The 24,357-nt window shown below is 40.6% G+C and overlaps 1 protein-coding gene across 3 annotated transcripts in view; it reads left to right on the top strand.

The window, feature by feature from the left end:
• The first annotated feature begins 591 nt into the window (after positions 1 to 591).
• Slc5a12 (solute carrier family 5 member 12) overlaps positions 592 to 24,357 on the top strand; it is a 54,668-nt gene continuing 30,902 nt past the window's right edge. The window contains exons 1-6 of one of the 3 annotated variants that reach the window (XM_087211520.1): positions 592 to 744; positions 14,305 to 14,370; positions 15,564 to 15,615; positions 16,590 to 16,657; positions 20,941 to 21,095; positions 21,207 to 21,347. In XM_087211520.1, coding sequence (XP_087067646.1) covers positions 607 to 744; positions 14,305 to 14,370; positions 15,564 to 15,615; positions 16,590 to 16,657; positions 20,941 to 21,095; positions 21,207 to 21,347 — 620 coding nt within the window. In that variant the 5' untranslated portion in view covers positions 592 to 606. Of the gene's footprint in view, positions 1,291 to 14,304; positions 14,371 to 15,563; positions 15,616 to 16,589; positions 16,658 to 20,940; positions 21,096 to 21,206; positions 21,348 to 24,357 lie in introns of all 3 variants that reach the window. The other 2 variants (XM_004851574.3, XM_087211521.1) reach the window with 2 other exon arrangements.

Below are 24,357 nucleotides of genomic sequence, written 5' to 3' on the forward strand. Positions count from 1 at the left end.
TTTCACCATCCGACCTTCTCTCATTTGTCTTGTCCTCATTTGACTGAAGCTCTGGGTGAAGTAAAGCAACTGGTGACATGATGGAGAGGAGAAGATAAAGCTGAGGGCGACGAGTAACCTCTTAATTCTTGAAAAATCCATTTTCTGAGTTAAGGCAGAGTGTTATGTTCAGGAATGCTCCACTATAAGCACAAAAGTAGGTCACTGGGTGGATAGTATTACCTTTTGTTTTATAGATTAGGATAAAGAAGGTCAGAAAGTTTGAGACTGAAAGACTCATAATGACTTTGTAAGGTCTTATCCGAGTGTCCCAGGAAGAGCACAGAAAACAGAAATGCTTTGTCAGAGGCGGCTCCCTGTGCGAAGCCAGGACTTGAGCATGCTCTCTGGATTCCAGCTCTTCGATCCTTCCGTCCACATCCACTGCCCCAAGTATTTGCGGGCGCTTGCTCATCCTCAGGACGGGGACAGCTCTGAGGCATGGGCTGTGCTTGACAGAGTCCATTTCACTACTTAAAAATGCTGAGGAGGTCAACTTTTATCACTTCTGTGCTTCTCAGTAATGTTTAACCTTAACTTCGAAAAAAATCCAGGAGGTAAAAGAGCATGCCATGGGACAGGACCATTCCACCCCCAGTAGTTATAAACTTCAGAGCACATCTGATCTCCTCCTCTTGGGTAGATGCTTCAGGAGAGGACCAGGCTGTTCTTGGCTGGGATTGCATTGCAAGCCCTCATCTCTTGGTACGAATTCTCCTGAGAATCGTCTTTCACAGAGTGCTTGGAAGGTCTTTCTCCAGTGTAACTCGGAGTCTGAAGATCCATGCGGCTGTCCTCGTCCTCTTGAGGAAACCGCAGTCTCCCTCTCAAGACCTCTGTTTTGAGCTTTGCTTTGGGAAACATCCTGCAGGGACCTGTTGGGACACCACTTCCTAGTGTCCCACTCTTGCCATGGAGGTGAAGAGCTTCGCAGCTTGGGACTATGTTGTATTCGCAGCCCTTTTTGTCATTTCCTCTGGAATTGGGGTGTTCTTTGCCATTAAGGAGAGGAAAAAGGCAACATCTAAGCAGTTCCTGGTAGGGGGCAGGGAAATGTCCTTCGGGCCTGTCGCCTTGTCCCTGACAGCCAGCTTCATGTCAGCAGTCACTGTCTTGGGGACCCCTTCCGAGGTCTACCGCTTCGGGGCCTCCTTCATCCTCTTCTTCATTGCGTACACATTGGTTATCATCTTCACATCGGAGCTCTTTCTCCCTGTGTTCTACAGATCTGGCATCACCAGCACCTACGAGGTAAGAGAGTTGCTCCCTTGCCCCATGTCAGCAGGAGCTGCTCTTCTCTCCACTTGAGGTGTCCGCTATCTTTTCTAGTCCCCCATTTCACACATCCTCTTGATAAGGAAGCCTGGTGGTCGAAGAATACTCTCTGACTCACTGAGGTTTCAAGACATTGAGTTATGCATGATGAAAAGAAGACATAACGTGTTTAGGAAGAAGGCTGAGCTTTGGCTACAGATCACCTGTTTTCCTCATTGTGGACTGAAAATCATCATGTCAGGTCCACAGGGCTACTTCGAAGATCAAATGAGACTCTAATGCATTGTCCAGTTTATGGGACGTGCTCAAGAAAAGAGCACTTATGTTATTTTATTAGCATTATTTTTCTGAAAAGTGTGCAGAACAAGTGCCGCAATCATAATACTTGCCACAAATATTGTAATCTTCCAGCTGAGAAAACTGAGGTACAGATAAGTGAGTCATGACTCAATAGTAGATAAATGTGTTGAAAATCTGTTCTGCCTGTATCCCTAATGAGCAGCCTTTTCCTTGGAGACTAGAGGTTTTTTAAAAATTAATTTTACTGGTACAACTTAGACAGAATGATCACATGCATCATGGGGAATTTGTACCGTACACGATATACCTTGATTCCTCTTTTATTTGCATTCCCCTCCCTCCCTCAACCCCTCTTCCCCACCTTATTTCCCTTCCTTCCTGCTCCCCTCTCCTCTCCCTAGTTCCCCTTTCTTTTTGAACAGTTTCTTCCTATTTCACATCATCTATTATACATTTTGGTCCTCATTTACACTTTCAGTTTCCCACACCAGAGAGACAGTGCAACATTTACACAGGTGTGTCTGATTTATTTCACTTAGGAGTGTGATCTCAAGGTGCATCCATTTACCTAGAATTGCTCAAGTTTATCCTTCTTTATAGCTGAGTAGTATACACACTAGAGCTTAAATGCAAATCATTGCTCAGCTGCAAATTTTTATTGGGAAATGGTAATATTTTTGAAAATTAAGGAAATATTTTAGTGAGAATCAATTGCAAAATATTTCATATCTGGAAATTAATGAGAGGGAAATCAGACAGTGAAGTTTGAGCTTTGTGATAATTCTCAATAAAAATATCCTGTTCAAAATTGAACTTACATGTCTACTAGTTCACTCTTCAACATCAACCCCACTAAGTCACAGCAGAAGACTCATAGAAGACCAGTTTTTTAAAATTCTGTGGTGGAGTATGAAATGTTACACTAGCCTTTGAAAGCCATTCGGGCAAATGCAGGTCTCAAACCCTGACTGCAGATGATCATCTCCCTGATATTCAACATTAGCTCCTTCCTTTCCCAAAAGAAGGTAACCAGGGTCAGGCCACACCATAACTTCTATTTTGGATGTTATTCAAGAGAAAAATAAATTTATGCATAGCTCTAAAAATGTACACGTACCCATTGAGCATTAGTGTACTACTGAAAACATAAAAATGTCTGGGTTTCCATTCAGCTATGAAGGGTTCTTTTTTTCCATAAAGGAATTGTTAAATTTTCTGCTTTTTTGTTTGCAGTTTTAAAAGAAACTGCTGCACACAGAGACACAATGACACAATGAGTGGGGGGAGAATGGTCCAAGAAAATATGAGCTTGATTCCTTGTTACCAATAGGATGACTTTGTGTGCTGGATGTCTGCATCCAGCTCCAGCTTGGGAACCAATGGCTCCCTTCTTTCATGAATGTTTAGTTTAATGTGAAGGAGCTTTTCCTAGCTTTAGGATATAACTTTATGTCTATCCATTCATTCATAGACATCCACTAGGCCTCTCCCATGTCTAGGGCCTCTGTTGGGTCTCAGGTGTACAGCATTGAGCCAAGGCCACTGCCCCATGGAGCTTATTCACAAATGCACAAGAAAACACAAATTTATATAGGATTTAACTGTATGATAAACCCTGATGTCAGAATTTTGCGTGAATGATGCATTTGACCAGAAAACAATTAAAAATTTATTTTACTGGTACATTTTAGGTATACAACATAATGACATTCATCATTGGAAATTTGCACTGTTACATAATCTCTCTTGGTTCTTATTTTTCCCCCTTCCCCTGCCCTCCCTTCAACCCCTCCACCTCTCCCTATTTACAAAGACTTTGTTTCCATTTTTTCATTTTCTCATATTAATTCCATTCCCTTCTTTCTTTCCTCTACCCCTCCCACTTCTCCTTCCCCCTTGCCTCTTTTCTTCCTATTTCACATTATCTATTATACCTTTTGGTCCTTATTTACTTTCAGGTTCTCACACTACAGAAACTATTTGGTATTTACACATGTGTGTCCTATTTATTTCACTTAAGAGTATGGCCTCAATGTGCATCTATTTAGCTACAAATGTCTCCAGTTCCTCGTTTTTTATGGCTGAGTAGTACTCCATTTTATGTAAAACCCACATTTTATTAATCCAGTCTGCAGATGATGGGCAATTGGGCTGCTTCCAAGTTTTAGCTATTACACACTGTGCTGCTATGAATATGGGTGCCCATATATCACTGTGGTATGATTCTTTTAATTCTTTGGGGGAAGATACCCAGCAAGGGAATAGCTGGGTCAAATGGGACTTCCAGTCCTAGTTTTTGAGGTATCTCCATACTGATTTCCACAGTGGTTGCACCAGTCTACACTCCCACCAGCAGTGGAGCAGTGTTCCTATTTCCCCACAGCCCTGCCAGGATTTGTTATTGGTTGATTTCATGACAGCAGCCATTCTTTCTGGAATGAGGTGGAGTCTCAGCATTGTTTTCATTTGCATCTCTCGAATAACCAGTGATGTTGAACATTTTTTCATGTGTTTATTTGCTATTTCTACTTCTTTGTTTGAGAAATGTCTGTTCATTTCAGATGCCCATTTTTGGATTGGGTTTTTAAATTTGGGAGGTCTGATCTTTTTAAGTTCTTTATAGATTCTAGATAGTATACCTTTGTAGGAAGAACAGCAGGTGAAAATTTTTTCCCATATTGTGCATTGTCTCTTCACACTGCTGGTGGTTTCTCTTGCTGTGCAGAAGCTTTTTAGTAAGAAGAAATCCCACTTGTTGATTGTTTGTGCTAGTTCATGGGCAACTGAAGTTTTGTTCGTAAAATCTTTTCCTACACCAATGTCTTCAAGAGTTCTACCTAACCTCTGTTCCAACCGGTTCAGTGTTTCTATTTTAATATTTAGATCTTTAATCCATTTCGATTTTAGTTTAGTGCATGGTGAGAGATATAGGTCTAGTTTTAATCTTTGGCAAGTTGAAGCCCAATTTTTCCAACACCATTTTTAAAGAGGCTATCTTTCCTCCAGTGAGGGTGCTTGGCTCCTTTGTCGAAGATGAGATGGCTGAGTGTGTCTGGAGTTGTTTCTGCATCTTCCAATCTGTTCCACTGGTCCTCAGGTCTGTTTCTTTGCCAGTTCCATGCTGTTTTTATCACAGTACCTTTGTAGTATAGTTGCAAGTTGAGGGTTGTGATACTCCCTACCACATCTCTGTTATCTAGAATTGCTTTTGCTATTCTGGGTCTCTTTTTGTTCTAAATGAATTCTTGGATTGTTTTCTCAAGGTCTATGAAGTATGCTACTGGGATTTCAGTTGGGATTGCACTGAATCTATATAGCAGTTTTGGAAGTATGGCCATTTTCACTATGTTGATCCTTCCTACCCAGGACCAAGGGATGTCTTTCCAATTTCAGATATCATCTTCAATCTCCCTTTTCAGAGTGCTGCAGTTTTCAGAGTAGAGGTCTTTGATTTCTTTGGTTAGGTTGATTCCTAGGTACTTCAGTTTTCTTGATGCTATTGTGAAAGGAATTGTTTGCCTTATTTCTGTCTCAGTGAGTCTGTTGTTCGTATCGAGGAAAGCTATTGATTTTGTGTGTTGACCTTGTAACCAGCTACACCACTGAATTTGGTTATTAAGTCTAGAAGACTTTTGGTGGAGTTCTTGGGGACTTCTATATAGAGTATCATGTCATCTGCAAATAATGGCAATTTGAATTCTTCATTTCCTATCTTTATTCCTTTTATTTTTTTCTCTTCTGTAATTGCTGTGGCTAATGTTTCCAAAGCTATGTTGAGCAGGAGTGGTGATAGTGGACATCATTGTCTTGTTCTTGATTTTAGTGTGAAGGATTTCAATTTTTGACCATCTAGTATGATATTGGCTATTAGTTTTTCATAGATGGCTTTTATCAGATTGAGGTAGAGACCATCTATTCCAAGTTTTTGTAGGATTTTTATCATAAATGTGTGTTGGGTTTTGTCAAATGCTTTTTCTGCATCTATTGAGATGATCATATGGTTTTTGTCCTTAGCTCTATTCATATAGTGTATTAAATTGATTGATTTGGCTATGTTGAACCATCCCTGCATCCCTGGGATGAATCCCACTTGGTCAGGGCGTATGATCTTCTTGATGATCTTCTGCATTCTATTTGCCAGTATCTTATTATGGATTTTGCATCTATGTTCATTAGTGAGATTGGCCTATAGTTCTCTTTTTTGGTTGGGTCTTCCTCTGCTTTGGGGATCAAGGTGATGCTTGCTTCCAGGAATGAATTTGGGAGTATTGCTTCCCTTTCAATTTCATTGAAGAATTTATACAGTAGTGGCAGTAGTTCCTCTCTAAATGTCTTGTAGAATTCAGTGGTGAAACCATCAGGACCAGGGCTTTCCTTTGTTGATAAGTTTTTAATTACATTTTCAATTTCATTGGTTGATATTGGGTTGTTTAGAATTTTTAGGTCTTCTTCGTTCAACTTTGGTAATTCATACCTATCTAGGAATCTGTCCATTTCTTCTGTGTTTTCCATCTTATTGGTGTATAGGTTCTGGAAGTAAGTATTGATGATCCTCTGGATTTCTGCTAGGTCTGTTGTAATTTCACCCTTTTCATTCCTAATTGCATGGATTTGGGCCTTTTCTTTCCTTTTCCTGATAAGGTTGGCTAAGGGTTTGTCAATTTTCTCTATTCTTTTGAGGAACTAACTCTTAGCTTCATTAATTTTTTGTATTATTCTCTTAGTCTCCATTGAATTGATTTTTGCTCTGATCTTTATAATTTCCTCCCTTTTATGAGCTTTGGGTTTGTCCTGCTCTTTTTTTCTAGAAGCTTGAGGTTCACCATCAGGTTGTTTAATTGGGCTCATTCTGTTTCCCTAATATGCATATTCACTGCTATGAATTTCCCTCGTAAGACTGCTTTCATTGTGTCCCATAGATTCCGATATGTTGCATTGTCATTGTCATTTAATTATAGGAACTGTCTGATTTCTTCTTTAATCTCCTCTGTGACACATTGGTTATTCAGAAGTGTGTTGTTCAATTTCCACATGTTCATGAAATTTGTGTGGTTTCATTTGCTGTTGCTTTCCAATTTCATCGCAGTATGGTTTGATAATATAGAGGGGATAACTTCAATTTCTTTGCACTTACTTAAACATGTTTTATGAGTGAGTATGTGGTCTATTTTGGAGAACAACCCATGTGCAGCTGAGAAGAATGTGTATTCTGATTTTGTGGGGTGGAAGACTCTGTAAACATCTGTTAAGTTCATTTGTTCAATAGTTTGATTGAATTCTAGTATTTCGTTGCTTATTTTTTGTCTAGTTGATCTATCTGTGAAAGTGGGGTGTTGAGATCCCCCACTACTCTTGTATTAGTGCATATATGACTTTTCATGTCCATTAGTATTTGTTTTATATAGTTGGGTGCACTAGTATTTGGTGCATATATATTTACGATTATCATCTCTTCCTCTTGGATTCTTCCCTTTACAAGGAGGATATAGTGTCCTTCTTTGTCTCTCTTAATCAGTGTTGGTTTGAAATCCACTTGATCTGCCAAGAGGATAGCTACTCCTGCTTTTTTTCGGGTTCCTGTTACATGGAATATTGTTTTCCACCCTTTAACTTTCAGACTATGAGTTTCTTTTTGAGTTAAATGTGTTTCCTGTATGCAGCATATTGTTGGGTCTTGCACCTTGACCCATTCTGCCACTCTATTTCTTTTGATTGGTGAACTGAACTGACACCAGTAGCATTGATGGTTATAACTCATACGTATTAACTTATCATTGTCATGATTTTTTCTTTTTGTTGGATTCTCCCCCTTTGCATTTAATTTCTTGTTGTGCCTGATGGATTCATTCTGCTGTGCTTCTTGGGGTTGTGATCCTCACTGTCTTTTCCTAGGATATTGCCTAAAATTTTTTGGAGTGCTGGTTTGTTATTCATGAAGTTCCTAATGTGCTCTTTGTCATGAAAGTATCTTATTTCCCCATCAATTTTGGAAGATAGTTTTGCAGGGTACATCAACCTGGATTGGAAGCTGTTTTCTTTTAGGGCTTGGAATATGTCACTCCAAGCTCTTCTTGCCTTGATGGTTTGTGTTGAGAAGTCTGCTGTGATTCTGATGGGCTTTCCTTTGTATGTGATTTGTTTCTTTTCTCTATCTGCTTGTAGAACTTTGTTCTTCTCTTGGGTTTCTGGAATCTTAACAATTATATGCCTATGTGTAGATTTTATTTTTTTGACCAAGGCTAGTTAGAGTCTTATATGCTTCACTTATCTGTATGTCAAGTTCTTTTCCCCTGCTTGGGAAGTTTTCTGCCATCACTTCTGTGAACAGTTTTTTAATGTCATCTGCACTCTCTCCTGTTTCTTCATTGACTCAGATCAGACTTATGCTATTCTTCTTTGCATCATCTAGTAGCTGCTGGATTGATTTCTCATGGTCTCTTACAATTTTGAAGCAATTTTTCTTTTCCTGGTCACTAATTGCAATTTTATCTTTTATATTTGAAATTCTGTCCTCACATTGGTTCATTCTGCTGCATAGACTTTCAATGGAGTTTTTAATCTCCTGGAAATCTGTTTGCATCTGTTTTATGGTTTCCATTTGTTTCCTATGTTGGGATTCCATCATGTTCCTCAGCTCCTCTCTTGATTTATTAATCATGTCTTGCACTATGAGCACAATCTCTGGTGTTATCTGAGAAATTATTTCTGATTTCATTTTTTCCAGATTCTCATTTTTTTACTAGTTCAGGGAGTCCAGGTGTTTGAGCATCAGAATGTTCCATCTTGTTTCCTTTTGGGGTTGCTGTAGGTGATCTGGAAGCCTGGTTTTGAGACTTGTTTACATGTCTTTTTATTTCAAGGTGGAGGTGGGGTTGTGCTGCTGGCACCCATGTGGCTCACCTCCTCTGTGCTACAGCAGTGCTACAGCAGCCTGGGAGCCTCCTGTGCACTGGGAGTGGTGCTCCAGAAAACAATTTTTTTAGCGAGGTGTTATTCTCACTATTACCATTTGACAAATGGGGAAAACAAGGCACAATGAGCTCAATGGCTCAGTCAGTGTCACAGAGCTCTCAAGTTGCAGTTCTCTAAACCCAGGTAAAGATCATGTGCTGAACCATTACGCTATCCTGCCCTACAAATGACCAGAGAGAAGTAGGAAAGTGAGTAGAGTGGAGAAACGCTGGTTTGGGTGGTGAATATCTACATCTCATTCAGGTGCTCAAGTATCGGAGCACTGAAGTGAAGATGAGAAGAAAGCCAGTGCTCAAGCCAGAGAAGGGAAGAAGCAGCAGTATGAGGGCTTAGATAGCAACTAACCAGCATGCTTGGAAATCACAGGCAAGGGGAGAGTAGTGAAAGATGAGATGGAAGAGCTGGGAGCCAGCCACACTGAGTAGGGTCTTGGGTGTGGTTCCAGCCAAGGGAGCGCTGGGACATCCATGGAGCCATTCAGTTGTCACAGTGATTTGAGGAAGAGGGCCCCGCTGGAGTTTAAGGAAGGAGGCACAGGATTGACAGATGTCTTGGAATGTGTAGGACACTCATAGACAGGAGGTACTGCACTTTCTTTTAATGCCCCAACACCCCAAACCTACTGCAAAATGTAAATCTGTAGTACCTTAGTTCATAATTCTCAAAAAGTTATAGATACACTAAATTAGTACATTTTCTTTTTAATAGGCATTTAAAATTTTTTATTAGTGTTTGATAGCAATGCAGAATCAGTGTATGTTTGTGATGCAGAATAATCACTTTCATCTTGTGACATGGGCACATGTACATATCACATCTTAACCCTTTGAGAGGAAGCAAGAACATGGTGTGGAAATTATTCAACAGTGCACTCAGAGAGATCTGCTTTTTTCTACATTGCTGTCCAATACATGCTTATGCGTAACTAGTTACTACTACAGCAGTAGTAAACCAGTAGTGCAGGCATAACTGAGGAGATTTCAGACTCTTAAGTGATAAAGTTGCTATGAATACAGGGATTCTTTGCTGAATTTAACTTACAAGATTGTTTTAAAATATTTACTATTACTGCATTCTACATATTTTAAAAAATTTAGCAGCCTAATAATAAGACTTCCAGATTGTAGAAAATACATATGAGGCTATTTTGTGGGGGTTTTTTTCTTTATAAGAATGGCTTAGGGGTAAAACGTATGAAGTCTAGGCTGAAGCCTACTTCTCTTTGAGTAGCAGACTTGCCACTTGCTAGCCGCAGCACTTGGGGTGAAATTTCTCAACTTCTCTCTACCTGGTTTTCATGTGTAAAACTGTCCCAAAATACATCAATTTGAAAGGGTGCTGTAAGGAATAAACAAGGTATAAATGTCAATACCCTGACAAATGCTACGTCAGGGTCTGAATTATTCTCTTGTTATCATTACTATCTGCCCCAGCCATCCTCTGTTTCCTCATGTATTCGGAGACATGTCTTCCCGGATCGTTTTAGGTGCTGCTCACTGAAGGAGGGGGGCTGTTTCCTTGAGCTGGGCTGGCCTTGTGACTGGCTTTAGCCAGAGAGGGTGACACTGTTGCGTGGCTTGGGAGCAGGCCTCCCAGGGCTTGGCGCCTCTGCCTCGTCCTCCTGGAGCGCTGCTCTGACAAGGCAGCCTTGCTGGTGTAGCTGTCTGTGCCCACCCACAGCCAGCAAAATTTTGTTTTCTTAGACAGGTCTGACTGAAAAATAAAGTGAATATTTGCATTCTTAAAAGTAATTCTCGCAGTAAAAGACACATGGCTATTCATCCCCTCAAATGCTTGCCTTTGCTTCCAACACACTTAGCCCCTTGTTCATGGCACTTCTGAAGCAGTTTTGGAAGTTTTCTCTTTTGTCTGTCTTTAGTTTCACTGTTGTTGCAGCCTCAATGTTCTAAATAGACTCAAGACACACACCTTTCACTGTCACTGTAACTTTAGGGAAGAGCTAGAAGTTGTACAGTGCCAGATACAGAGAATAAGGTAGATGGGGATATATTGTAATATTTTTGTTTGACAGAAATTTCCATAAACGGTTCATTGATGAGGTGGGCTCAAAAATATGGTAAATCTTTAAATAAAAACAATTTATTTCAATAAAATACATACTGCTGTCAACTCCCCTCAGAATACTCCAAATACTCCTTTGAACATACTTACTGAGCCATTTATGGTAGTGTGTCTTTTATTGTCACAACTTTTTAATTTAAACACTCCCTGTAGCTTTTCTTTACTGCCTGTATACTAATAATTCCTACCCCTAACACAACTTTATAGGCTTGTGTCTACCTGCTCTTTCATTTTCTCGAACTACTTAAACTAGTTAGATTCTGAACTACTAACTTTTGAATCCAAAATGTTTTATTTTGATAATTCAAATGCTACAATTCCTTTGTGTACTTATACAGTGGTTTCTAAGCATTTATGTTTCACATACTTTCTTTGGTAAATTGCTTTCCTTTTGGTTATAATTATTATCCATGGTATACAGAGAATATTTATACAGTATTTTGATGTCAGGTGTTTAGTTACAAAGCAATACTCCTCAGCAGTATTTCAGCAGAGTAAGTGGTGTTACAAAGCATTGATGGTGAATTGGACATTTGAGGATGGACAGGGTCTGAACCAATATTATGACTAATAACCAATGTTTAGGTTATGGTAGGGATTGACATTTACCCTGGGTAAGAAGGGTCAGTGTAAAGTTTGGTAGAGGCGTGACATGATGTGGTCTATATTTTGGGGTATTACTTTAGCTAGCTGTTAAGAATGATTCTAGCTTTGACTACTGAAGTGATGTGGCTGATTGGGGAGTCCATTGCCACAATTTGGAGAAGAGATAATGATAACAGATGAGAAAATGCAAGTGGTCATGTTTGGAAAGTGGAGAATGGGCACAGGATTTTTTAATGATTGGATGTGGAGAGTGAGGGAAGGAGAGAAGTAAGAGTGGAGCTGCTAATTCCTGAGCTGGACTAGAGGAGGAGTAGATGAAGTTTGCAATTCTGAAAAAATTCCAATTCAATGACAGTAAATATACATTTAAAACCAGGCACAAAGTAAGCAATTTTTCTTTTGAGCTTCCACTTTCACTTCTTCCTATGGGGAGACTTTCTACAGACACCATCACTGAGAGAGAGCAGGCTCACGGGAGGGAGACAGGACACACCCTTTCAGGAGCAGAATGACGCAGTAAAGTGGTCTTTTTTGTTTTTTGGATGAGAAAACAGCAGCTTAGATCACAGAGAAAGATATCGACAAATTTCAAACTGGAACTCGTGGAGTCTGACTTTTGAGCCCTCCGATCTTTCTCACATACCTTTTCCAAAAACTGTCTCTCTGATGTTACTGAATTGCCTGAATTTAACTCATTTGCATATATAAAAGCCATTAACTACCAGATTCCTATAGCTGCCTCCCCCCAGCTTTCCCATTTTTCAAAAACAGTTTCCTTTTCACTGCCCGGACTCCACACCTCACCCTGTTCCCAAAGCCGAGACCATATAATTTGGGTTTTTTGTTACAACATCTTCCCATACCTTCCAAGTTGTGCATTGGTGTCTACAGCTGTGTAGCGCACACCCTGAAGCAATCTTCTCCAAACAACAGTCCACTCGCGATTCTATGGCTCAGCAGTGGGCCTAGCTCAACTGGGTTCCTCTCTGGGCTCACCTGGGGCCATCTATGTGACACCAGCAGGTAGTGCATTGGTGAGTGCTGTGCCTCATGGATGAGGCAGCTTGTCTTTGTTCAACATTTCTGCTCATCTTCCAGGAGACACCCCAGGTTTATTATGTGATGCAAAAGACTTCTTATGCACAAGAAGGCTCTTCTCATTATAGCATTTGAAAGACCCCATTTTGTGTTATGTTTGCTGGAAATAATCACTGTCTTATGTTGGATTTCCTAGAACCAGATCCTGAGATAAGAGTTTGAAGGAAAGGCATTTTGGGAAAGGATTCCAGTAAGCACTGGTAGGCAGGAAATAAAGTGAGACTTGTGAGCAGAGGAAGTCAATAATAGTGCATTTGGAGCAGGTTTTCGCTGTGGCCCATGGGGTTCCATCCCACCAGGGATGTGAGGGCAGTAGAGAACACACTTTGGGTTGTCCTGTCTGAAAGGCAGAGAGGGCCGTGCATTTTCTCTCTTTCCCTGTATCACTGGCTGCATGCCAGGGCGACATCCCCGGGCACTTCTGAGTGGCCCTGTACAAAGGTTGGAAGGAAGCCCTCATGTAGATGGAAGGAAGGAAGATTGGAAGATTGGAAGATTGGAGAAGAAAAGATTGGAAGGAAGCCCTCATGTAGCCCTCATTTCGATGCCAGAAACGTGTACTGGAGCAGGGCGTCAGCAGGCTGTGACTCCTGCACCCACGGTGACTAATGGGGCCAGTAAGATCCCACTGTATTCTGAGCCCTTCGCTCAGGATTATCACACACTTGATTGTTTCTGTTATGCACTTTACCGATGCCTTTTCGTTTTTGTCTAGTTTATAAGGAGAAGCTGAGGGCTTAGTGCAGTAAACCTCTCTTCCCAAAGGCATGGGCTCAGAGCCCAAGCTGTCTTCAGCACGGAGGTTTTGCTGCTTTCTATCCCATGATATTTGAGACTTTGAATCCTCATTGTCTTTCCCTGGCTCTGTAAGAATAGTTTCCTTATAGCTGGAACCTCAGTCACGTGTTCACCGGACTGTCCTCTCCCTTCAGTGGATGAGTTGTCACCTGACAATTAGATGATTCTCGACCGGAGGACTCGGGACGTCTAGCAGAGTCCGTTAGAAAATGTGAGCTAGTGTGAAACTGAGTCACAATTCTACCAAGTACTCCTTATTTCAAAGAGGGGTCCATTTTAAACATAAAGGGTAAAATGATACATAAGTATCATTTCTGGGAAGAGTACCAATCATTAGGTAATTGATTTAATTAAAATGGTTTTCTTAAATTTATATAATAAAGCAATAGCAAGTAGAGACTATGGCCAAGAATTGGAATCCTCAAGTCATTTGCTGCTTTTAAAATTTATTTTGTTCATCTGGTACATGTTTATTAGATATTGGAAGACATATATTTGGATGACTTTTGGACACCCTATCTTTGCGAATACTTACACAAACCTTTCCCGACCGCCATCGGTAAATCAGACCCTGCTATTCAGTGGTTTCCTAACCCTGACTACTGCTGTGGCCTCCTTCTTGTCTCCCAGTACCAAGCCTTGCCGCCCATCCCATCAGCCCATATCCGCTGCACTGACTCTCCTCACACAGACCTCTGATCATGGCTTTTCTTCTCAAACCCTTCAGTGATTCTCCCTTGCTGTTACAAAGCATGCATCTCAGGCTACAGCTGTAATTCGGGAGAGAAAATCAGAAAACTGAGCTACATTTGGGGCAGTGGGGATATAGCAGGAAACAGTGGCTTCAGCCGGACAAACTGCAGGGAGAAAGCCAGCAGGCCCGGGTTACTTCAAGCCCGTACTTATCTTCTCTGACCGTGATGAGAAGCAGGGAAAGGAGGTGAATTTTAATGCACGTTTGGCTTTAATAATCCAGGCTATTTTTGCCCTCTGTGCTTCCAAGAACTCAGCATAAAATTATACTCAAAGTCCACAGCAGCTAGCTCAGAGAGATATCAAAGGAACAAACAAAACTGAGATCTTTATGGAGCTCTTCCCCAGACTCGCTGACCCTGTCTCTCTCTGTTCTTCTAGTACCTACAGCTACGCTTCAACAAAGCAGTTCGCTACACAGCGACCCTCATCTATATTGTGCAGACGGTAAGCGAAGGCGGAAACGGGCTACAGACACAGTCAGAGTTTTGTCTATCTGGGGCCAATTAACCCAATTTAAGGGCAGACTTGGTACTAAGAAGCCCTTGCTTTCTTCCTCAGGGCACACTGTTAAGACATAATCGCCTCGAGAGGCGTGTGCATTGCACAGACTCCGTATCTCTAGACGAGTAACAAACAAATGAACATTATCAGCTATAAAGCGAAAGTTGTTTTCTTCACATTTACTTCTTTCATGTTTAACCTGTACAAAATTTAGATGTGGGGTGGTCTGGTAACCGATTTAAAAAAAATTGTTGAAGAGAGTTGAACCAGAAATGCTTTTTTTCCCCCCCGAAAGTCTCTTTAAGACGATATTTCCAACCAGTACCCTACTTCCCTCTTCCGGGACTCCTTTTGCACCCCCTAGGCTTTGGGTCCTTCGTGCCACCCACCACCGGGGGGCGTCCCGCTACGCACCAGGGGCTTTCTGCTAGCAGAGAACCTCCTCTCTCTTAACTGAAACTCCCACCCAGTGCCTGAGGACTTGAGCAAGAGGAAAGCAACGTCTCTTTCCCTGCCCATAGGTATTAGCCCTTTGAAGCCCCACCATGCATCTTTACATGGTGGAAGTGCATTTAAAATAAAACTGCAAGGGGGCCCATTGCCAGCGAGGGGGCAGCTGCAGTTTTGTGAACTGACGGGTGAGTTACGTAGGAAACCCTTGTGACAAGTCGTCCCTGTGCAGTTCTTTCTTGTCACCGATTTTTTCCATCTCAACTCTGTATTCCATAGTCCAACAAATTGCTGAGATGTGCTTTCGGTCTTCAGTAGTGCCTCCCCTGAAGTCAGCAGGGGGCCCGCTGGGATGTGTGTGGAGAGGAAGGGGTAGAGGAAGGGCAAAGAAAAACTCAGGTTAAAATCTATGCATCTGTTAGAAACATGCCCAATATAACCACAGCATCTCAAAATGGACAACACTGTTCCAAATCTAACCCTCTTCCTCAACCTGATGGTCTCCACATCTCTTGTCTGACTTCCTGTTGTTCCAGTGGGGGATGGTTTCAGAGTGGCTGAGAATGAAAACCTTGGTGAGCAAGTGGAAGGAAATATATCTCTAAGGTTCATAAAGAACTTTCCAGGCGATTTCCCCTTCCATGTCATGTTTGCTGACTGTCCACTGAATCCTTATTTCCCACCAGATTCTTTACACGGGAGTGGTGGTGTATGCACCGGCCCTCGCACTCAATCAAGGTGAGCTCCTGGTGCCCCCTGGACACACTTCATCGTCTCTATGCCTGATCTCATCCTAGGGAAATGCACTTACACCACCTTGTCAGGGAGGCGACCCAATCAATGGTTAGGGTGACTGACTTACTACAGTGGTCACCACAAAAATCTCTACATTTAAACTTTGAAAACAACACAAAGAATTAGTTACTTGATTTTATCTCAAAACTGGGTGGTTCTAAACACCTGGTTTGATTAACTTTTTTTTTTTCATTTGGGTTTTTTGTTTCATTGAAATGGTGGTGGCTTTCGTACCATATCAGCACAACCACTATGTAAAGTCAGCTAAATATATGCACCTTTTACCTTTTCTCAGTGGCTTCATGAAGTAGCTAACCTGAATGCAAGAGTAAAAGTTGCTTATTGTAATTACATAAAAATGTACAGTTGACCCTTTCAAGAGACTAGAATCCTAGAAACAAAACTGAAAGAAAAAAAGGAAAAGAAGTTTCCTTCTTTGTTTTTTTTTTGTGGTACCAGTGATTGAACCCAGGTCCTTGCGCTTACAAGGGAGGCAGTGGAACCACTGAGCTAGGAAAAGAAATTTCACAATTACATCTGCCATATTGAAAACCCCTAATATTCAATTTAATTGGACTATGTGCTTATCTTGAAAAGTATTAATTTCCCATTCATGGTGGTTTCTGGTTATTCAGACTAACTTTGTGACCAAAAAAGAACAAAAACCAAAAAAACATCTGAACCAAAGATGGAAATTACGGAATCTTAGGAGAAAAAAAAAAATTGACAGAACAACTGCCTCGAGGCATAAAAAAGTAATCATCTTTTTCCACGGTGATAAAATTTAATGAGGAAAAAAGAATTTGATTTCCCTGAAGCCACAAGAACACTGACACACATATTGCGACTTTTCTGCACAAAGCTTGCTCCATCCCTCTGCTCAGGGAAACCCCTCTCATGTTCTTCTCCTTTGCCAGTGACTGGCTTTGACCTGTGGGGTTCTGTGTTTGCCACGGGGATCGTGTGCACTTTCTACTGCACCCTGGTACGTACCTAGCTGGAGAAACACTGAGCGATGCTTCCTAATACGGGTAAGACGAACCTCCTGCAAGGACGCATCTAATTATAGCAGAAACTGCCTTTCCAAAATTAAACAGAGGTATGTCAGCTGATCTGTTGGTCTCCCGGGGAAGAATTGTTCCATTTGAAATTCTTTTCTGCACAGCAGCTTTGAGAGTCTGGGCACTGAGCACATTAATGAAAGTCACACTATTGAGAAAAGATTTGATGAGAGAAATAACTCCCTGATCAGACGACAGTGACCCCATGACATTTCTGAGAAATCAGTCTGCTGCCCACATGTATTATAAATGCTAAGTAGAATTTATACTGCACTGTCCACTAGGTGAGATAGAAAATGTGTGTATGAGTTAGCAAGGGTGGTCAGTACTTTATCAATTTAAGGATTTCACAGCTATTTTGTCTCCTATTTATAGATCAGCCTCAATCACATTTAACATTTAGCTCTGTACAATGCTCAGTTTTCAATAAAGGGAGCTGAGTGTATTGGCAAGATGTTTATATAATTGTTAAAATTAGTTTATCTCAACAAAGAGTCATCAAATATCTATTGTTTGCCCTTGTCCGGCATCTGGAATCCTTTCTGGGTTTTTTTTAAAGAGAAATTTAAGAGACAGGACATATGAAAATGACATACTGTGGCACGAGTTGTTTTTAATTTGTTGTGCTGTTACTGAAGTAAAGTTCTGAGAGCTGCAGTTAAAATATTCCAAGGTGTCCCTCCCATCTTTATTGATTTGCAGGATTCTGCCCAGAAAACTCTTTGGGGACTAGAGCAGTAGCACTTGCATCTCACTATTTCCAAGACTTCAAGTTCAAGTATGCATTATTTCTTTTAAATCCCTGTATGTAACTCAAATCAGGAACCTTTTTTTTTTTTAAATAAACAGTTTGCTTTTTAAACTGCAACTAGAATCCTTACTCTTCTGAATCATTACACCATGTTCTGGCTATAATGAACCTGTTAGGGACATGGGAAAGCTGGCAGGACAGTTGGAATCTCTTTCCTCCCCTGCAAGAAAAAAGCAAAAACTATTGACATTATCATAGAGCAGACTATCCATGTATTGTGGCATTATGTACATACTACATACCCTTTGCAGTATGTATCATGTGAATACACAATTTTAAAACGTCCTTATCTTTCATTTTTATACTTTCAAATGCCACCATTTTGCCATATCAAGTTTTGTCTTCATCTTCCATTCCATTATTATGATATGGTTCTCACGGATCTCTTCCCACTGTGGTCCTTTTTCCACCATGAGTCTGTGTGATGAGTTACTCTGAGGCACCTGCCTGTGGAAGAAAAAATTGAATGTTGGATGTCACGACTTTTTGATGCATTGTCTGGATATGATAGCCCCCCAAAGGAAATCTTTTTCCAAAAAATACAGTAACAAAATAATATAGCCAAATAATTTAAATAATAGCGCAAGTAATTTAAATGGATTATCAGGGCTGATATCTGGAAGAAGTGAGCAGGCAGAAAGAATGGGATTGATGAGAACATTGCTACTCCTGAGGCAGTGTAGCCTGGGAGAGTTTGGCAGTATTTCAGTAAGTTGAGGTCGCTGAGAGGAGCCCCAGTGTTGTAGGTCGGTGACACACTGTGGCTCTTGTGAAAAAAGGTGCAAATTCCCTCTGAAGGACAGAATGGAAGATCCAACTTACAACTGATTGGAGTCTTCGAGGAGAAGCAAACAGCAAGAATGCAGGAAACATCGTATTTCCAAAAAGTATAGCTTGAAATTCTTCAGAACTGAAAAAAAATAAGAATCCACAGAATTGCAAAACACAACTTTAAAATATATAGAAGAGTCAGAGAGGTGATGGAGGCCCCTACAAAGGGGCATGATAGGCAGACTTTTAGTACCAACAACAGAAGCCAGAGAAAATAGAATATTATCTTCAAAACATGGAGAAAAAACAACTTCCAACCTATAATTTCTCAACAAAACTATCTTTCAAGAATTAAAGGTTAACAGCCAAGAGAATTTAGCAGCAACAAATATTCCCCCAACATAAGTCTAGAGAAACTACCTTGGTTTCATCTCTCCTCTCTAGAGCCAGACCAGAGACTTCAGTGTCTCACCAAAATGGCAGCCTATGTATCCATCTCACCAAAATGGCAGCCTATTTATCCAATGCCTGCATTCATGCTGCAGTCTCTTTACTCCAAAAATCTGGTGGGTGCATAGCATGTGGGGAAAACCAGTGGAAGACGTTAAAAGGTAACCAATTCTTGCCATTCAAAGTGTACAATAAAATAAGGTGAATGGTGAACCCCAAACAACACAGATTGGTGAAATATGTAACGGGAGAGTAGGTCTTGCTATGTGAAAATCAAAGAATTTATGGTGACTCTAATATGATTTCTGATGAATACTTGGTAAAGTGGTTTATTTTCTTGCATGTCAAGTAGATGTTTAGCTTTAAACAGATTTTCCTGTGACAAATGTCAAGCAGTCTCTGACAACTGAAGCTTTTGATAGCTGGTTTTCATATCACTAAAGTCTGAGATTGAGATTTGGGTTTGGAAGTCTTGCCATCTTTAAGGGAACTCAAGATAGTGCCATCTAAGAGGTGGGAGGGAAGACATTTATTGTTCCCAAAATATGATTTGAACAAAATATATAAATGCAATGCTTTTAGCAGGACTTTAATATGTAGTTTTAAACTAAATTTTAATTGCAAAAAAGGTTGGGACAACCCAATGTCTTCCCTCTTCCCCAGCTAAAGATAAAGCTTGTCATCTTTTCACAGAAGCTCTTGACACTTTGGAGGAGTAACGGGGGATGGTAATTCTATTTTTCAATGTTAAAAATATCACATCTTCCATTTGCCTAGTGCTTCTGAGCTTTCAAAATGCGTTTTTTTTATACGTCACTTCATTTAATCTTTCCCTATTTGGTTATCCCGCCCTCGCTATGTCCCTCAGGGCTTCTATCCATGGAACAACATTGCAGTCTCTCTTCCTCCGTCCTTCTCCTGGTCAACATGTTCTCCACTAGAATTCTGCACTGGGGAAACATTTTGGGAGAGCAATTGATTTAGAATCCCCAGGGATGGGATTTGGACATTGCTTAGTTTTCTTTTAACTTCCTCAGGTGGCTCTAATGAGAAGCCAGATTTGACAACCACTGCTCTGACCTCTTCCCTAATCTCTCTATCCTGAGTTCTACTATTATCTTCATATCCAGGAAACTGGTTTCTTCACCCCACTATTTGATCACCCTGTACCTCAAAAACTCCTTCCTCATAAATCTGTAATCTAACATTCCTTCCTAGTTTTTCCTTCTTTCTCAGTTTGCTGTCATCTCTGTTTCCCAAAGTGTATTCACTGTCACTTGTTTCATTTAAAATATCTGTATTTTACAAGCTATAGCCAGGTGCTTGTCCTTAATTCTCTTACTTCTGCATCATCTATGTTAGCTGAATTGCAAGCCTTGGTGATTTTTATCACTCAAATGTCTTTCAAATGCATCAGATTCCCTGTATCTCTGCCCTACTTCAAACTTCCCATCATCATGGGCACAAGCTACTGAAATAAACTCAACTGGTCTCTTGACTCCTTTTCTTCTGCAATTTGAAATTCATTATCCACACAACCACCAATCAAACTCCTGTGAAACGAACCACAAAACCTCTCATTATATAACTCTCTTTACTATTCTCTCCTTGCTTTTGAGAAATCATGTCAGTAGCCTTGTCACAATCTGTCTGCTCTGGCCTCTAACAAGTTCAGCCACCTCCTCTCTGGGTTTGTCACACCTTGGATCTGTACATTATATTCCAACTTTCTTTCATTTCCTCAGGGACTCTTACTCTGTATGGGTCTGATCTTGTCTTTTCCTCAATATGTTATAGATTTCTGCTTATTCTTTAGTTTAGCTTAATACTCGTGTTCTCAAAACCAGGCTGAGATGTCTTATTGTATGCTTCCCTAGTCACCTGTCCTCCATGGCACTTTTCACAAAATAGCTTAATCTAGCTTCATGTTAATAGCTACCTTGCTATCTGTAATCTGCTTCTTTCATTAGATTGTGAGTTCTACTAACTTAAGGAAGAGGCCTTTTTTGCTTACCACTTTATTCTCATATTTAACATAGAAGATAAAGCAAGTTAAAGATGGCCTGTAACTGTTACTGAATTAATGGATGCGCGGTTACAGCTAGGAAATCTGTTCAACTATGAAATGTTTGCAGTCGTCAATCTCAAACATGCATATGATTCTCTTCATTTCAGGGAGGATTAAAAGCAGTGGTGTGGACAGATGCCTTTCAGATGATGGTCATGATTGTGGGCTTCTTAACAGTTCTCATTCAAGGATCCATTAAAGCTGGTGGATTCCACAATGTGTTAGAGCAAGCAGCAAATGGATCCCGACTACATATAGTTGAGTACGTCCAATGCTACTTTTTACACTTTATGAAGATTTAAAATATATGTTCTCATCAACTAAAATAACATCTGGGCTTCAAAGGGACATCTGTGCTTTCTCTTTCTCATAGTTTCGATGTAGATCCTCTCCGGAGGCATACTTTTTGGACCATCTCTGTTGGAGGAACTTTTACATGGCTTGGCATCTATGGAGTTAATCAATCAACCATCCAGAGGTGCATCTCTTGCAAAACAGAAAAGCATGCTAAGCTGTAAGTTACGGATCAAGAAAAAGTTTTGTTTTCTTTACCTTATTGAGTTTTTACTATCTGCTTCCTGTGGATGTACATGTATACAAAACAGAAAGAAATGGGAAGATTTATTTAACCCTTTCAACAATTTTTTGAGTTAAGCAATACTAATTCCATTTCCGCAAGGGACTAGCAGAGCTGGGTTTGAACTGAGGTCTGCCTACTGTAGCTGTCATTTACTTGCTTCCTCTATTTACTGCAAAATCACTAGGCTAAATTCAGTGCTATGGCTTATGATTCAGAGATAAATATGGTTTTGCTCAAAGTTTCCGTGATGAGATGCACCTAGTTTCTAGCTGGTCCAATTATTATTTTTTGATATGTTAAAAGGTAAACAGGCATAATACAATTTTAAAGTGTTTATTTGAGCAAACTGTGATCACAAATTTGGGAATTTCAAACTCAAATTATTCTGGAGGCTCTACTCAGGAAATACAACAGGAGGCTTTTGCAGAATGAGCATGGAAGTTATGTTAGCTTTTCTGCTTTTCCATCATTGAACACAATACTCAACACCCACCCTTTAAAGGAGGAGAGGGTTTGCCTTGTGGTATTAGGGGATTTGGTTGCTGGTTGACTGAATCCAAGGTGGAAACATCATGGCAGGAAAGGGAAAGCATAGCAAAGATCTTAGTTCCTGTCTGAGAGGATTCAGAGACAGGCAAGGCTCCCAGATGTAACAGTCCCCCAAGTCACACCTCCATGACCCACCCAGACATGTCAGAAGGGTGCTTTACTAATCCCGTGGGCCACTTCCAAGCTGGACAAATTGACACAACTAAGCTAACCCACCACCTTTTACCCCTGTCAACTTAAAACCCAAACACATCTTTTTGAACCATACTTGATGTCTAAATTAAGACAGTAACAAGTTTGCAATTTTGCCTAACATGCTATGTCTACCCTCGTACAATCAAAAATGTAACAATCCCTTTTCCAAAGTCTCAGCAATTTTAACATTTTTTAATTCATTAAGTTTATTGATACATTTGAAATCAGTATGGAGATATCTCAAAAATCTAGCGAGCTATTTGACCCAGCTATTCCCCTGCTGAGTATCTTCCCAAAAGAAGTAAAAGAATCATACCACAGCAATATATGTGCACCCATGTTTATAGCAGCACGGTTTGTAATAGCTAAAACTTGGAAACAGCCCAAATGCCCATCAACTGGTGACTGGATAATTTTAACATTTTCTAAAAGTTGGAGCCAAAGTCTTTTCTGAAACTAAAGGCAGGCTCTTAATTGTGAACTTCCGTAAAATTACAAAAGAAAGTTATATAACTCCAAGGTACAATGGTACAATGGCACAGGGTAAACATTTCCTTTTTTTTGGTTTGGGGGATCAAACTTGGGTCCTTGCACTTATGAGACAGGTGACAGAACCACTGAGCTAAATCCCCAGCCCAACATTTCCAGTTTTAAAGGAAGGAATAAGCAGATAGGAAAGAATCAGACCACAGCAACGCTGAAATGTAACAGGGCCAACATTAAATCTTGTAGCTCCACCTCTCGCATCTGAGACACAATAGTGGAAACATATGAGTTTTAGAGGGCTGGGGTTGCCTCGACCTGTGGCCTTGTTAGGCCCACCTGTGCCCGGTAGCTTTGTTTGGCAAATGTTTTATATTTCTGATATTTTTACTTTGTGGGGTTTCTGCTATGCCTTTGGGTTTATTTTTACAGCTTCATCCTTTCCCTCTCAGAGGCTGTTTGCCTGGACTGTCAGACCTTAATTTGAAGCTTGGGTGGAAGCCTTCCTGAGCTGACAACTCGTGCACTTCCCACGCTGGTGCAGTTGGCCTGGTGTGGACAATGGCAAGGTCTGCTATTGGTGGGAGCAGGAGCTGGGCCGTGATGTGGTGGTCTCTGAATCCCACAGTGGCTGAGCGCAGTGAAGTGAATCCTGGGGGCACAGTATTTTTTCTGGGTGGCTTTTGTCAAGCAGGGGCCCAGAGGCTCTCTTTTCAAATGAGAGTTTGACACTTCTGCACCTTTTATTTAGCCTTTGGTGAGTACGGTTTTATTGATTGCTGAGATGACCTCAAGGGTATTTTTTTTTTGGTCCCTCTACAAAGAACTTGATTACCTTTTAAGGAACTAGTTTCTTTAGCAGCCACACCTCTTTTAGTCCCAACTTTATATGTGTTTCATCTGAGCAAAAATTTAAGCTTTAAAATTCTTTTTCTCTCTTTTTTGTCCTTGATTCTTACCATAAATTTCTCTGAAAACAGCCAACACTATCTATGACAGAACTTAAATTGAAATGTCTTAAAATTTCCCCTGCCAGATCTATTGGTCCATAATCCTTAACTCAGCCTCTCAGTACTAGGACATGGACAAAGTGTACAGAGATTTTTTTTTTTTTGCCAGAGTGCAACATGCATGGCTTCTAGTCCACTTACCAATATTGTCTTGTTCCCAGTTAACTCCTAATCGTGGCCTTTACTGTCCACATTCTTATCAGCAAACTGATTTTCTAAGCTCTGACATGAATCCCCAGCAGGCTCTGCTCATAGCATTCTGAGACTATGCAGCGCACTTCAGACTTGATCTAACTCCTCCCTCAAACCATTTCCAAAGACTTCTAAACCACATGGCTAAGCACAACCCCAGAAGCAACCCCACACTTAGCATGAATTTTTATATTATAAAAATTACCCTCTCTAGGACACAATATCCAACAGCCACAACTTAAAGTATGAGACATTTGATTTGAGAGAGGATTCAGTCTGTGGTTGGATGGACCCAGGGCAGAAACATGATGATAGAAGAGTGTGGTGGAACAAAGATGTCATGCTGGCAGTGAAGCAGAGTAGGGGAATGGTGCCAGAGAGGAAAGGCTCAGAGACCATATGTACCCTAGGTTACACCTACGTGACTCACCTAGACACATGCAGAATTGTGCTGTACACTCAGGTCACTCCCAGGTCAATCAAGTTGACTTAAATAAGCTTCACACCTGAAAGTA

The sequence above is a fragment of the Heterocephalus glaber genome, unplaced genomic scaffold (assembly GCF_053883595.1).
Source record: "Heterocephalus glaber isolate CG9 unplaced genomic scaffold, H.glaber_assembly_v1.0 deba00001428, whole genome shotgun sequence".
NCBI classification, from domain to species: Eukaryota; Metazoa; Chordata; class Mammalia; order Rodentia; family Bathyergidae; genus Heterocephalus; species Heterocephalus glaber.